The sequence below is a fragment of the Fringilla coelebs genome (assembly GCF_963513975.1).
Source record: "Fringilla coelebs genome assembly, chromosome: 1".
Classification (NCBI taxonomy): domain Eukaryota; kingdom Metazoa; phylum Chordata; class Aves; order Passeriformes; family Fringillidae; genus Fringilla; species Fringilla coelebs.
In genome coordinates, this window is record NC_140028.1 from 95595320 (window position 1) to 95609921 (window position 14602).

General features: G+C 41.1%; 1 protein-coding gene across 1 annotated transcript in view; it reads left to right on the plus strand.

Moving 5' to 3' along the window:
• The first annotated feature begins 500 nt into the window (after nucleotides 1-500).
• The window catches only part of TPPP (tubulin polymerization promoting protein), a 62791-nt gene continuing 48689 nt past the window's right edge, over nucleotides 501-14602 (plus strand). Inside the window, exons 1-2 of the mRNA XM_084222623.1 lie at nucleotides 501-605; nucleotides 13686-13937. Coding sequence (XP_084078749.1) covers nucleotides 13690-13937 — 248 coding nt within the window. The 5' untranslated portion in view covers nucleotides 501-605; nucleotides 13686-13689. The remainder of the gene's footprint in view (nucleotides 606-13685; nucleotides 13938-14602) is intronic.

Here is a 14602-nt window from a genome sequence, read left to right on the forward strand (position 1 = left end):
GCCTCAGGCTGCTCCCAGGCGAGAAGCAAGCTAAGGGAAGGTGAGGCTTTTACTGAGCGCCCGCTGCACCACACAGCCCAGTCTTTCACACGGCGTTCATTTACATCGACGATCGCAGTTCCAAGCACAGCCGAGGGCCCCCTCACGCCCAGACCTGCCAGGCCGCGGCAGGACGCAGAGGAGAGACCGGTACCGCTCGGTGCACCGGCGGCGGGAGGCACAGGATGCGCGAACAGCAGCGCACCTGCCGGCGCGTTTCGGGCGACGGGGCAAACGGGGATGGCAGGAATAACGGTGGGAACGGGACGGGCCGGGCCGGGCCGGGACGGGCGGCAGCGCGGCCGCGCCAGCGGGCCATGTAAGGCAGCGCCGGCCGCGCAGCCCCTCAGCCGCCCCGCGGGCCGGGCGCGGCCCCGGCCGGACGGCGCGCGCCGCCTATGGGCGCTCGCGGCGGGCGGGCGGCGCCGCGCGCCCGCCAATGCCCGCGCGGGGGGGGCGGTGCCGCTGCAACGGCCGCGCCGGCTGCGGACACCCGCGGCTGCCGCCGAGCGCGCCGCACGGAGCCCGGCCAGCCCCGCCAGACCTGCCGCCCTCCGCAGCCGGCGGTGAGTGTGCGGGCGCCGCTCCCGGGCCGGCCGAGCACCGCTCCGCCGGGGGTGGGTGGGTGGGGTGCGTGTCGTGTGCAGTGCCCGCTCCCTCCTACCCATCGCGCCGCTAATCCATCGCAGCTCGGCTGCCGATGGCGCGAGGGGAGGGGGCGGCAGGGGCGCTGCCGGGGGTCTGACGGCTCCGGTGCCCCCTCCCGGTGCCGGCCCCGACCGGAGGGGCGCCCGAGCCCAGCCCGGCGCGGCCGCCGCCGTCGTTATGTAACGCCCGTGGGGGGCTGCGGGCGGCGGCGCCGCGTCCCTCCTTGGGATTCACCTCCGTGTAGTCCCCGCGATGCTCTGCGCTCCCCTCCGGGAACCGGGGACCGGCGAGCAGCGGGGCTTGGCGAGGAGCTGCGCGCCTTTCCCTGCCGTGGGGATGGGCTCCGCAGCCGCATCCCCCGATGGCCATCGAGGAGGTACGCGCGGGCGCAGCCACCGTGGGACCCGGGCGGCTTCCCGGCTCCCGGCGGCGCGGCGGCAGCAGGTCGGTGGCTGGGCGATGCGGGAGGCTGGCTGCGGGCAGCTGGCGAGCCCCGCGCTGCGCCCGCGGGCGGCTCCCGGAGGAGCCGGGAAGGAGCCACCTTGCGCGCACACCAATTGCGCCGCAGTCAACAACAAAGCTTCGGCCGACGCTGCTGCTGCTTCATGCCCTCGTGTAGAGGCAGCGGCCCCCTTTTATGGAGACCGATGCGGAGAGGCTAATTGCCTACTTGCCTTTTCTTTTCTTTTTTTTTTTTTTTTTTTTTTTTTTTTGTCTTGAAATCCCCAAGCGGTAGCTGGAGGGGCTTCGTCTTCAAGAGCAGATGCTGTATAGCGTGCTCCACAAAACCAGCATCAGGTGTGGGAGACCATTTAGCGCCTGCGGGGTAATACCCGTAGGTATACAGCCATGTACAAAATCCTGCGTTTTAATCTGTAAACCCGGCTAGCTCGTTTGAAAATAAATACAACCCCTCCTCTGCCAGATCACCATCGGTGTAAAATATTTCTCCAGTCCTGGGTAAAAACTCTTGTACATTGGTGAAATTATTCCAAGGGGAAGTTGGGTGTATGCTACAAGGTGCCGAACGCACGTGTGAGTAGCATCTTAAACACTGACAGCTTCAAATCGTGTAGGAGATGCTGCTGACAACCAGTTTCCCTGTTCGTGTTTTGCAGGCTCTACACAGGGCAGGTTTGGGAGGGGACAGATTTTTTTCGGTTTTACAGAGGGTTGCATAACTCCTCATGTTTATTGAAGAAAAGAAAGAGGAGGAGCAAACCAAAGCCCCAGCCTGAAATGAAACACATGATGTGAGACTGTCTTTTACTGAGCCATCCCGCTGTTTTCTCTGCTAGCATCATTAAATAGCATGCTTTATGCAGGTTGGAAAGGGTTAGCATGGTAGTAAAACATTAAGGTATGGGTTTTTTTCCCCTCTAGTGCTGTGAAAACTTTGGGGAAAACCAAAGAGATGCTTATACATTTTCATAGTCTTAGGCTTAAAATAGCATCACTGTTTATCAAACCTGTGCAACTTATTTTTTAAATGGCAATGGCCATGTTTTTTAATCCTTTAGTGATGAGCCACTTCTTTATGTTTTTAGAGACCATATCCCAACTCGACCTTTCATCTCCCCAGTCCAAAATAAAATTGTATTTTGAATGCCTTTGTACATTTCTGGGTCACAGTTATATGCTTTTAAATAGTGCATCATTTGTAACTGTTGAAGTGGATGTCCAGTATTAAATTATAGTACAGTGTAATGCTTAGACAGCATGCTATGCAAGGATCAAATTGCAGATAAAGTTCACATAGGAATCTCCTGCAATGCTTGCACTTGACCCTTGTAAATCTAAGAAAAGATATTTATAAATGGAAATATACATCCAGCAAGTAGTTCTTTCTGTGTCATATTTAATCTGTGGCTTGACTGTGGTGAAAAAAACAGGTCTTTTAATTTAATTTTTATAGTAGATACATTCATTCCAGTTACTTTCCGGAGGCAGCTGTGATTGTAGGGGTTTTGGTATTTGGTATTTTTATATTATTTTGGTATTTGGTATTTTTGGTAGAAGGTATTTTTGCTTTCTGTATCTTGAGCTTCATTTGAAAAAATAAAATAAGGGTCTTTCAAGGAGTGAGGCAGTCTGTTATGTCAATTTATGTTAAGGTAAGTATTCTCATTATAGGTAAAAGCAATTAATTGTACTCAATGTATCTCATAGCACTTCAGAGAATAAGCCATGCAATGCTTAACCTTGATAACTTGCTTTCAGGTGATAAATTAAAACACAAAATAAAATAATATCAGATGTTTTTCTTGCTTTATTCACTTTAATTATGTAAGTCTCCAGTGTGAGGATGTGACCGTACTAACAAGCATCTATCTATGTTTACATATTATTGTATATATTTGATATATTACATCAAGAAGAGTCATTCTGTGGCGTAGTCAGTCATTCAATGATGAATGATTGTCCTTTTTTATTTGTACATGCATACTGATTGTAGGCTTGGATAAATGGAATGGATTCTCTTCAGCAAGCAGCAAAGCTTTTTTTTGTCTTCCCCCTGAAACCTATTTTCATGCTGTGCCTAACTGAAATTAAATGCAGGTATATAATTTCCACACCTGCTGTTGCTCTGCCATACTGGCATGACTACTGTTTGGCATAAGTACTTCTAGAAGTCTCTGCCAGTTAGTTGAAAGGAAATATTTTGCTTACTGTTTGCATTGCCATAGTGTCTGGAAGCTGTGGTCGGGGACCTTTACTAATGTGTTATGTCCAGTATAATGGAACAAAAACTTGGGCATGCCCCCCTAAATATGATCTAAAATAAAGAACAAAGAACTGTGAGTGGTGCAAAAGAGAAATCAAGGTGATGTTAAGAAGGATACATTGGTATGTGTGTGCCCTATCCAGCTGTGTACTTTCTCATTCTCATGTAAGAGCAATGGGAATTGTAGAACATAATGTAAGACTGCCACTGTTCTCTGAGGGTTGTCCTTGGGAGATGAGAATGGCTTGGGTTTGGGGGATTTTGAAATGCATCTAACTTGACTAAATGCTGAAAACTAAGGTAAACAATCTACATCAGCCCAATATGAAAAATTTTCTCTTCGGACTGTCTAATTTTTACAGTTTTTTAAAATCCAAGGTATATTTTAAAATTTTGAAATGGAGTTTTCATTTCAAATTTCAGTTGTACAGGAAAAAAATGGTTTTCCTGTATTTCATGTTGTTTTTCCTTTTCCTCAGTATCTTCTGTAAGCTATTCTAGCTCTTTCTTCGTCTCATCCCCCTCATGTGCCTAACACCCCCCCCAAATACATAATAATAACTGTACCTTCAGCTAAAAGGCATTTCTGAGGGAATGCATCACTTTGCCCACCCCAAATTGCCCATACATAGAAGTATTGCAAGAATTTCCCTTTTCATTGTTGGCTGTTTTTTGGGGTACTTTGAAATAGTGATGAAAAGAACTGTACAGTGAAAGGATGTTACTGGTAAAATACCCCTATAAAAATATGGTCTTTAAGTACCCAGGGCTGTACATGTGTTAGAGGACAAGTGTGTGTATCCTGCTCAGGTTTCAGGACACTCTTCCTGAGTGGGTGTATCTCAAGTGCTGACAGAGCAGAACAGACTGGTTCTCTGCTACTCAGTTTTCTTGGCTCACAGTGGTATGTCCATCAAAACAGTTGGGAAGTTTTTCTTTATTGTTAGTTGTTACATGTGGTGGGTGGGCAATTCGCTTTGTTGCTGCTAAGAGGGATTCTTAACTCTGTCAGGACTCGGAGGCAGCTGTGGAGAAGCTTAGGCTCTTACTCTTGCTAGTTGTTTTAAGGTTCCCTCTTTCTCTTCCTCCTCAACCTTCTCCTGCCTCATAGTGTCCTGCCTTTGTGGTATGAGTTTACCTTGTCCTGGATGGAAACCCAGGAGGTGGCAACCAAGAGTTTACAGATCAAAGGTTCAATGCATTATGTGGCTGATGAAATGATAAAAATGAATCTGCAGTGTTACTGTTTGAAATAATCATATTAGGTTAATTTTTGCTCAGTTTGGCTAATCTCAGGAATACGCTTCTGTGTCAGTGTTTATATATTGGCAGCATTTGACAAAATGAGCACGAAGAAACTTGAAAAACAAATCAATGAGGTAACAGTTTTTGCTTGAGTCTCTGAGGGTTGCAGTCCTACTTCAAATTCTTAAATGGATCAATGCTAAGAAAATTCTTGCAGTAGTAGTGAAAGTGCTAAAATGTCTTGCTCACAAAATTATTTTTACATTGTTGATGACACTGTTTAATTTAAAAACCTGCTTCGGCCTGTCTCTTCTGATTTGAGTGTTGGAAGGAGTAGTACCCAAACATTTAATCTTAGAAGCTCTTATAGATGTGAAAGAACTTACTGATTTAGCAAATTAAGTACTTCCCTTCTTATTTTGGACCAGGCTGTGGGTGGTTGCAAAAAATCTGTACTTAATGGTTAGTTTATTTTTGTGGATTCAGACAAAAGTGAAGTTGCAGATTTTAAGAACATAAGGGATCTTTAGATGGTCTAGCCTGATTCATGTATTGGTTATATTGAGTTAGTTATCTGAGAGCAATAACCTAGATTTGGTAAAAGTCTGTCTTTCAGAGATACTTGACTAAATAGATCTCCTGTATTAAAGGCAGTGTAATGTGTGGACATGAGGATGTGAAGTATTTGCAGCTGTTCTTGGGAGTTACCTTTAGTACCTGATATGGTTGATTGTCTCTTCATAAGGAAGTCATGTTTCTAATTTGCACTGGCATTGCCTGAATTTTCAACTGCTGGGTTTTTTGATATCTTTGGTAGTAAAGAGCCATTTAGTAGGTGATTCAGTTTCTCTGCAGAGGTATTTGGATCTCTCAGGAATTCCACCAATGTAATTTGTAAAGTGTCTTATGATAAACCATCCTGTCTCATGATTTTGCATCTCTTGTATCATCTTCCTTTCTTTGATCAGAGGTGGTGCTTTGTGACTACAAAATCTTACAGTGCTTTTGAGTCTCTGTTAGCTCAGTTTTTCTTAGATTTAATTCTGTCGCTGTCAATAAAAGATGCTTTTACTTATGGGTGGTACTCAAAGTCCCCCATCTTAATGGAGTTTGAAGTGCCCTTTCTGTACAATCTTTGATCAGCTTTCATGGAATGGATCTTGGTTTCTCATGGCTCTTCCAGAAGTATTTTGTACAGGTTCTGTGGAAGTTCCAAGTAAAGTCTGGTCCGGCTGGGGGTGGTGGGAAGATACAATGTAGAGTGTGTGAAGAAGTGAGGCTAAGCAAGCTCTACAATTGTAGTGGAACCTGTACTCAACTAATCCTAAAGTGATGACAGGCCCAGCATGTTGTTTGGAGCTGTAAATTAATGGTATGACTACTGTGGAGAGCAGCTGTTGTCTTCCACTCTTTTTGGACCTGTGATTTGAAGTCTTTTTTTGATACACCATGAAAAAATGCCTCATCTAAACACTTGAGTCTCCTCTTTTGGTGTTCTTTGGTTGGTGTCATATTCACTTTCTCCTGTGAAGGCGGTTCTAGACACTGGCTTGTATCCTTGCCTGTGTATGAAACTGCAGAATGTTTGCGTCCAGATTATTCATCTACCAATGACAGTAGCCTGGCAGAACTTAGGGGAGTACTTAGAAAGTGAAACTCCCAAATGGACTTTGAATGCATAATGAAAAAAAAAAAAAAAAACACCATAATATGGGTTTGCCAGTACTTGACTATGTTGTGGATGCCTTATTTATGCTTTTACCTTCATAGTTAAAACCTTGTGTAAGTGACATGGTGGTATTACAGGAGCTATTGTGGAGGTAATTAATAAGAATTAGCTAGATAGAGAATTTTTGTGTACTTTTGAGTGTTGTCATGTTTTTTGAAATAAGTCAGTTGCAATGGATCTGTTGCTGATAAAGGTTTGTGTGTCTGTGTACAGATGCTTTGTTTATATGAAGAGGTGATATTTATGAAGTGGTTCTTTGAAATGGAGGAGTGTAATTTACTAAGAACTAAACTTAGGTTTGTATCTCAAGCAACATTGTAGAAGTAAGTAGCTGAACAGCAATAGTTTTTAGAAATACAACAGTAACAATAATTTGTCAGCAGTCAAAATAATCTTTGTGCTGGATAATATGTTTTCTAAGTTAGATCCTTTAATGGCATATGTGATGGCATATGTTCACAGTCTGAAATACTGTTTTGGTGAGGAAAAACATTGGACAGCTTAAGTAGGTACCTTTTCTGTTACTCTGTGTGTGCTGCTGAAGGTCTAAATGTATCTGCATGATCTGGCCAGCCTTGCCCTTGTCCGTAGTGCTAAATTCATATATATTGTTAAGAGAACTCGAGGTTCAGCCATGCAGTTCTTCATAAAGCCTGCAAAAGGATTTAATTTTCTTTAGGTAAATATGGCTTTAACTGTAGATAGAACTGTTAGCTTTCCTTGTTTTGCAGTAGTCTCTGCTCATTTGCCTTTTGTGTTGTATGCTAGGGAAAATGGATGGCTGTCATTCACTTCAGCATCACATGTGGAGAAATATAACCAGAGAAGATCTCTGACGAGAAATGCTTTACCTCTGATTCCTGCAGGTAGCTGTGAAGGATGCTTTAAGAGTGGTCTAAAGCATTGCTTTTTATTAGGAGGATGTTGCATTTCTCCATCTGTTTGTCCTTCCCTAAGCTTGAATGTTTATGCAAAAATGTGGGAAAAAGATTCCATCTGCTGGACTTTGTCTCCGCTGTTTTTATTTGGCATAAATAATTACAGAGAGAAAATAAATGAGAATTCCCTTTCATTGCAATTTGGTTAAGTTTTATAACAAGGGGAAGATGGATCAAGTATTAAAATAAACCAGATGCAGTCAGACAAATTCAAATGCCTTGCACAGTTTCATAATTCATTATGCATTCAATTTACTCATAAAAATAACACCTCTTGTGCTCATTTGAAAGTTACCTTCTTTTTTACTTGGATTGGCTAGAAGGTCTTAAGAAATTTTGGATGACAACTGCTTGTGGTGCATTGGATGAGTTTTACCAACAGTGCAGTAACAGATTCTGATAAAAATTGCGCCATAAGCACCTGCATGCTTACTGAAATTTGGTGGGCAGGAAAAATGAGCAGGAGAATGGAAGGTAGAAACAGGTAACACTGAACATATAAATTAGTTGTCTGGGCCGTAGGGTAGAAAGGATTAAGATTTTAGGGAGATATCAGGGCTAAGACTGGGACCCTGAGCAGATAGTGCATTTTAGGTTGTAGGAGCCTGAGGAATTTGCACTGCAGACTTTGGTTACTGGCTAGATGATGGCCTTGATGCTCAGTGTAAACATAACTTTGTGTTGTCGTGTTGCGGGTATTACACTGAGAAATAAGGCTGGCCTGGGCAAAGGTGAGTGTTACAGGAAAGAGGAGATGCTGGCAGTACCATTATTGCATTGCAGCTGTGCCATTGTGCTGTCGGATTCTGAAAATTCATCAGTCTTAGCAGTCAGAGGTCTGCTTGATTCTTGAATGACTCTGCTGTTTAAAAGTGTGCATTGGAAGCTTCCCTTAATTCACACTAGACTTTTGGCCTCGTTTTAGCAAATTCTTGGTTGATAAGTATTCTAAAGCACAAACAGTTTTAAAATACACTGCCTTTTCCATTAACATGAATGTATCTGAGGTGGTAATAATGCTGCAATGTTCTAGTTTGTTGTTCTGTCTCAGACAGTTACACTCATATTTGTTTCTGTGGCAGTTGATGTTGTGAGATGACTTCCATTAAAACTGTTTTTTAACACTGTTTAAAACTTCCTGCTGATGAAAGCTATTAGAGGTGAGCTAGATAAAGCACATGAAAAAATACATGAAAAAGCACCAAAAAATAGGCATTCAGATTTTTGTATCCTGCTGAAATGTGTATCAATCTTAAGCTGTACCAAGGGAAATATAGGTTGGATATTAGGAAAAAGTTTTTCATTGAAAGAGTGATAAAATACTGAAATGTTGTGCCTGGGGAGGTGATGGAGTCACCATCGCTGGGTGTGTTTAAAAAAAGACTGGATGTGGCACTTGGTGCCATGGTTTAGTTGAGGTGTTAGGGCATGGGTTGGGCTCAATGATCTTGAAGGTCTCTTCCCAACCTAGTGATTCTGTGTGTATGTGTGTGTGTATATATATATATTTTTTTTTTTTTTAGAAAAGTTATTTTGATGTGGACATCCTAAAGGGGTTTAATAGATTTGCAGCTAGTGAGAATATATTTTTATTTCCTTTATCAAGTCAGAGAATGTTGGCTCTTAGAGTAGTCATTACACTCATGTATCTGCTTTATGTGACCTTAATAATTAAAGAAGGGTAAAATATGGGTCCCAGGGTCCTCATGATGTTCTGAATACTGCAGAACAGAATAGACATGTTTCTTTGTCCCTCTCCTTTGGTTTCTCTATCCATGGCAGGGCAGTGATGATAATTTGCTTTATAAATACTAAGCTTTCTGCTGAGCAAATAAGCCATGAATTAGTTGTCAGGTATGGGGCAGTGAAGGTGCTGTGATGAATTCTGACCTGTTAGGACACATGCATATTCAGAGTTGCATAAGCTCCTGAAATTGTTGGAAAAATACTCTGGGACTTAGTAAGTCTTCCTTTTTGCTGAGAGATGGATTACTTGTAAGAGCAATTCCCACAAATTTAAATCAATGCTATACCAGATTTCCTGAAGTTTCTTGACACCTGGAGAGGGTGTGGATAAGTGAAAGAGTGTAAATTAATATAAGTCCTTCTGCAGAGTTGGCAGTTGGTTAGTACTGAGGCTTTGGGTATTCACACAGCTCTAGAAATTGACAACTGAAATTCACAGAAACATTTACTTCTTTTAATCCAGGTTAATAAGTGACTTTCTCTAGTGGAGGCCTCCCACCTGTCTGTCTGCAGGTGAGTATATATTCTAGTCTCTGGCTAAAAGGAAGTTTGATGATATTTGATGATATTTCTAGTTGCTTAGGCATGGGCTGAGAACACAGATCTGCACTTTCAGTCTATTTGGCATAAGATAGTAATGAAGTGAGTGGCTGGCATCAGTTAACATGAGTTAGTTTGATCCCTGGCTTATTCACTGTGTAACGTGCTGTATTATTTACCTGTTGCGGAGTGAGGGACGGGACAAGAACTGTTTTTTAATGCTACTGAAGGACACAGACCCTAGCAGTTCAGAACACAGCACCTAACTATCTAAGTATTCTGTGGGCTTCTGAAACTCTGTTTTGTTTTTTTTTGAGGATAGTTATTCTTTTGCAAACCTCCTAAACTCTAGCATCTGCTTGTACCTCTGTCTTATCTGGCTGCTTTTGGTGATGTGGACCTGCTTGGCTGGAACATGCAGTATTTGGAGAGGATTGTATTGGTGGCTAGTCCCACCTTCTTTCTGCTGGAAATTGGTATTGTCTAACTGTATACATATTAGACTTTCTGGATGGTGATGAAAGGCATTTCTTTGGTTAGTTGTAGTTGTTGTAGTCAACATCTACACAGCTCACACTTTTGAACAGTGGCTTGATTTTGTTTTACTGTTTTATATTTGATATTCTAGAGTAATCACTTTCTTTCGTCTTTCACTTATCTTCTTACTGTGGCCCTGCCCCAAATTACTCATAATTTCTACTTCTAGCAGAATCTACCAAGCACCTTTTGATTCCTTTGTCCAGCGAAAAAGGGTAAGGAAGACTCAGAACAGCATTTGATCTTGAATTTTTGTCCAACAGGTTATTCTTTATTTCTGTTTGAGAGATCCTTTCTTCAACACGACATGATCTCCTTCCTTATCTCTAATCGCAAAAAAAAATTAAAGGAGCTGGCCCCATTCAAAGTGTAATTTCATATCCTGTGTCGTGCAGTTCTTTACCTTCTAATTATAGTATTTTAACAAATATAGTTCTCGTCACACAGTGTTGTTTGTAGTGTTAAGAAAGAAAAGTTTAAATTGAGACTAGATAATTTTTTCATAAATCTAGGTTTGTTTTTTTTTAATATATATTTCATGCTATTTCATAGGATTTTAACAAGTAAACTGTAATTATGATTCAACAAGGAGTGTTCATAATAATATTTGGCAACCACTGCAGAGCTCTGGTTTTAATCTCTCCTTGACTTTCCGCTTTAGATGGCGAGGATTTATTTGAAATGAGTGTGTTTTGCATACCAGACTTCACCATTCAAAACTAAAGCCTTTTCTGTAGTGTGTCTGTTCTGCCAGGTCCAGAACTACTCAAAAAACCCCAATACAAAGCTCATTTATTAATGAGTGATAGAAGTTAATATGGAACTATCTTTCTGAAGGCCAAATATGTTGCTGAGCATTTTTCCTATAGCAAGTTTATGAAGTTTAAATTTATTAGCTACTGAAAGTAAGTAAAAAATTCTTTCAGTTGATACAGCTATAGTATTAAAGACTGTATAAGATAGTAAAACAGGATTCTGCTGTGCTGTGCAAAGTTGATTTATGGTTATACGCAACAAAGCATTAAGCAAAATTGGCCAGCAAGGCACAGACACTGGCTAAGGAAAGATTTTGTTCAAGAGATACTTAAAAATGTAGGCATGTGGTTATATTTTCCAATTTCAGATGAGACAGAGTGATGCAGATGTTTTTGTGTTTATAGCTTGTAAACTGTGCTATGGTTGTATCTTTTAAAGATACTCACTCTGAGTATAGCTTCTTAAGAGAATTGCTAAGAGCAAGCAGGAGCTATCCCTGAAAATTTCTTGGAAAATTTATTTGCCACAAGATAAAATTACAAACTGATGCAAACTGTACATACTTTACCATTGCAAATTTCCGCCTTTTCCTGTCCTGTTTCTTGCATACGAAGGTAAATTTAGTTTTTAATATCCTACACAGGCTTTGTTTTTTGCTGATCTGTACTCTCTTTCTCTAGCCAGTTAGTATGGGCTTGGAAAATTTCTGGCTCTGTGTTTCAGCTCCAGTTGATTTGAAATGCTACAAGCTTAGAAGAGACTTCTGCTTTTGGAAGTCAAGCTTCCTTGAATGTAGAGGTACATCACAGATCTTCATGATCTGATTGTTAATGAAATACTCTGTTGTATATGTTATGTCAAAAGTATTTTTTGGGGGTTTTTCCTTATTTTCTTTTACTATTGTTTTGGTGGCAAAAGAATGTAGCCTGATGAAACAGAAGATTTGATCTAGACACATTTTGGTAAAGATATGTGTGTCTTAATGTTTGCAGTAGCTTTCAGTTTACTGTGCAAGCTTTTCGTTTTAGAGTTTCAGTGTTTTGGGATGCTTTCATATAAGGTTTTTAAGGTAAAATTCCTCTTTGGACAGTAGGCAGGATGCAAATGAAATAGAAATGGGAATTGGTTACTTTTTAAACTTTTTAATGAACTTGACATTTTCAAACTCGTTTTCCCCTTCTGTGCTTCACTTTTTAAGTCATAGGTGCACATACAATTCTCAGGCTACAGTTAGTAAATTTCTGTCATAATAATTTAGTTTAGCTTTTTGGTTTGTTGGCCAAAACTTGTGCTGTCTGTGTAAACAAAACAGAAGGATCCCCTGGTTTAAGATACAGCAAGGGCTTTAAGCATTTACATGTTTTCAAAAAAGGCAGTAGTGCTTTGGCCATGCTGTCTTTGCTCAAGTGTGAAGGACAGAGGTCCTTTTAGTATGTTTTTAATTAAAAGATTCTTTCTAATCAAAAACCTCGACAATAACTGCTGTGTAGCAAGTAGCTATGCTTAGTTCTGTTACAGTGTGCAGGGAAGACAAACAACCTATCCTCATGGTTGTTTGAGTGTCAGAATTTAAAGAATATAGGAAGAAATAGAATTTTAGAATCCTTTCCCTTGCTGAGGCATTTGTACTGATGTACAGTATATAAGCCAAAAGAGCTTCCTATCTGATGAGGAAATAAAACCTTAACTAGAAATACCTACCCATCTCTGCCTATGTTAATCACATCCCACCTACAGCTGGGGCTTTAGAAGAAAGGCTGGGTAAGTATGATGGGCTTTCCAGCCCTTATCTAGCATTTGCCAGATTTCTGATACTGTAACCATCTCTTTATGGGTTAAAAATTGGTGACAGTCTGTGTGCAGCTTGTTGGGGCAGGCAGGCAGTGTGCCCTGTGCTAGGCTTCTTAGTGCCTAGGCTTTTTAGTGCCTCTTACCTCTGCCATGCCAAGAGTGCATGGGCAGAAGATAAAGGTTTCTATGATGTGCTTCTGGCCCTTCAGGGTGTGGGTTTTTTTGTGAAGACACCTGAAAATAGTATTCTATTGCACAGTTTAAGGTTTCATTTAAAAGGCAAACCTATACTATATGTATTTGGAGTAGTCTCAAAGTTGTTGTCTGCAGTAATGACATCCCTTCTCAGTATGCCTCCATCATGGATGTGTTCATTCCAATGAATTCCACAGCTACAATTCTTTGGGCATAAACTTGAGAAATAAATGGTCTGGATACTTGTCTTGTACTTGTTAGCCCTTACATAATGTAAGATAAGGGTTCTAACATTAATATTTTTGTTGTGTTTCAAAAATATTAATTTTTCAGTAAAAAAAAAAATTAAAAGTTGAAGTCCAGAAAATAAAGGATGTTTATTTTTCCTTCAGAAATCCAAGTACATAGTAATGCCTACAGTGTAAAGGACATATTCTATTCAAATAACAGAGTGACCATGATGATTGCCATTTAAGAAAAAAAAAAAAAAGGCAAATATTAAGTGTTCTTTTGATGGCTGATGTAGTGATGGTGAAACTAGTTTTGTGTCCCTAGTTTCTTGCTGTCCTTTTTTTTTTTTAAATGTACTAGAATTTTTTTTCCCAGGTGGGCAGAGAGTTATATAGTTCTCTGTTTAGACTGGGTAGTGAGGGTAGTGAGTTCTTTCTGACTTTATAGACCATTTTTATTCTTCTTATAGATTTCATATGTTGCGACATGAACTCTAGCGTGTAGATTGACAGAGAGTAATCTAGTGCAAATTAATGCAATAAGTTTACCCTCCTTTTCCTTGTAGCACAATGGCTGAAAAATCGGCGAAACCAGCAAAACGGTTATCCTCAGACTCAAACTCCCATGAGGGCGCTACGGCAGGAGAAATAAGTGCTCTGGAAGAGGCCTTTAGAAAATTTGCCGTCCATGGTGATACAAGAGCCACAGGAAAAGAAATGCATGGGAAGAACTGGTCAAAGCTATGTAAGGACTGCAATATCATAGATGGGAAGAATGTGACAACCACAGATGTTGACATCGTCTTCAGTAAAATCAAGTAAGTTCATTTTAGCCATAATTTTATTGTGTTCCCTTTCCCCACCCTCCCCCCCACCATGTTTTATTGATACCATCTAAATTTACCTTCTGATGCTTCTGATGTTGTGAGACAGTGTTTGACAAAATCAATCTCTTTCTTATTCCTTTACAAAATTTTCTTGCTTGACCTGAAGATACAGCTTTCAGCTTCTGACCTACTATCTTAAATTGACTTCAGTTTCACGGGCATTATACTATTCAAAGACTATGATGTGATCAGAATACATGCAGGCTATTCCAATAAACTGGTCTGCAGTAAGTGCTGTCAGTATTTCCTGAAAGATATCTGAATGAAGTCAGGATGTCAGGATGATCTTGCCGAAGCTTGGTCTCAGAGGATGGAGGCTAAGGTGGGATATGTACTAAAAGTCAGTATTCTAACAGCAGTCATAATGTACAGCACAACACCACCTCAGGTCTGAAGTGTAGGGCCATGCCAGACTGATGGTGACCCTTGGCTATGAGGAATTAGGATTGTCTTGGTCATCTGATCTTATTTTTGTGACTGGAGCTTTAGTGTAACTTTGTCCCCAGTTAAAAACCTAGGCAGGCTTAGTCAGAAACTTGTCAAACCTAAGGGAAGATATTAAAGGAAATATGTTAACAAGGAATTAATCTGTTATG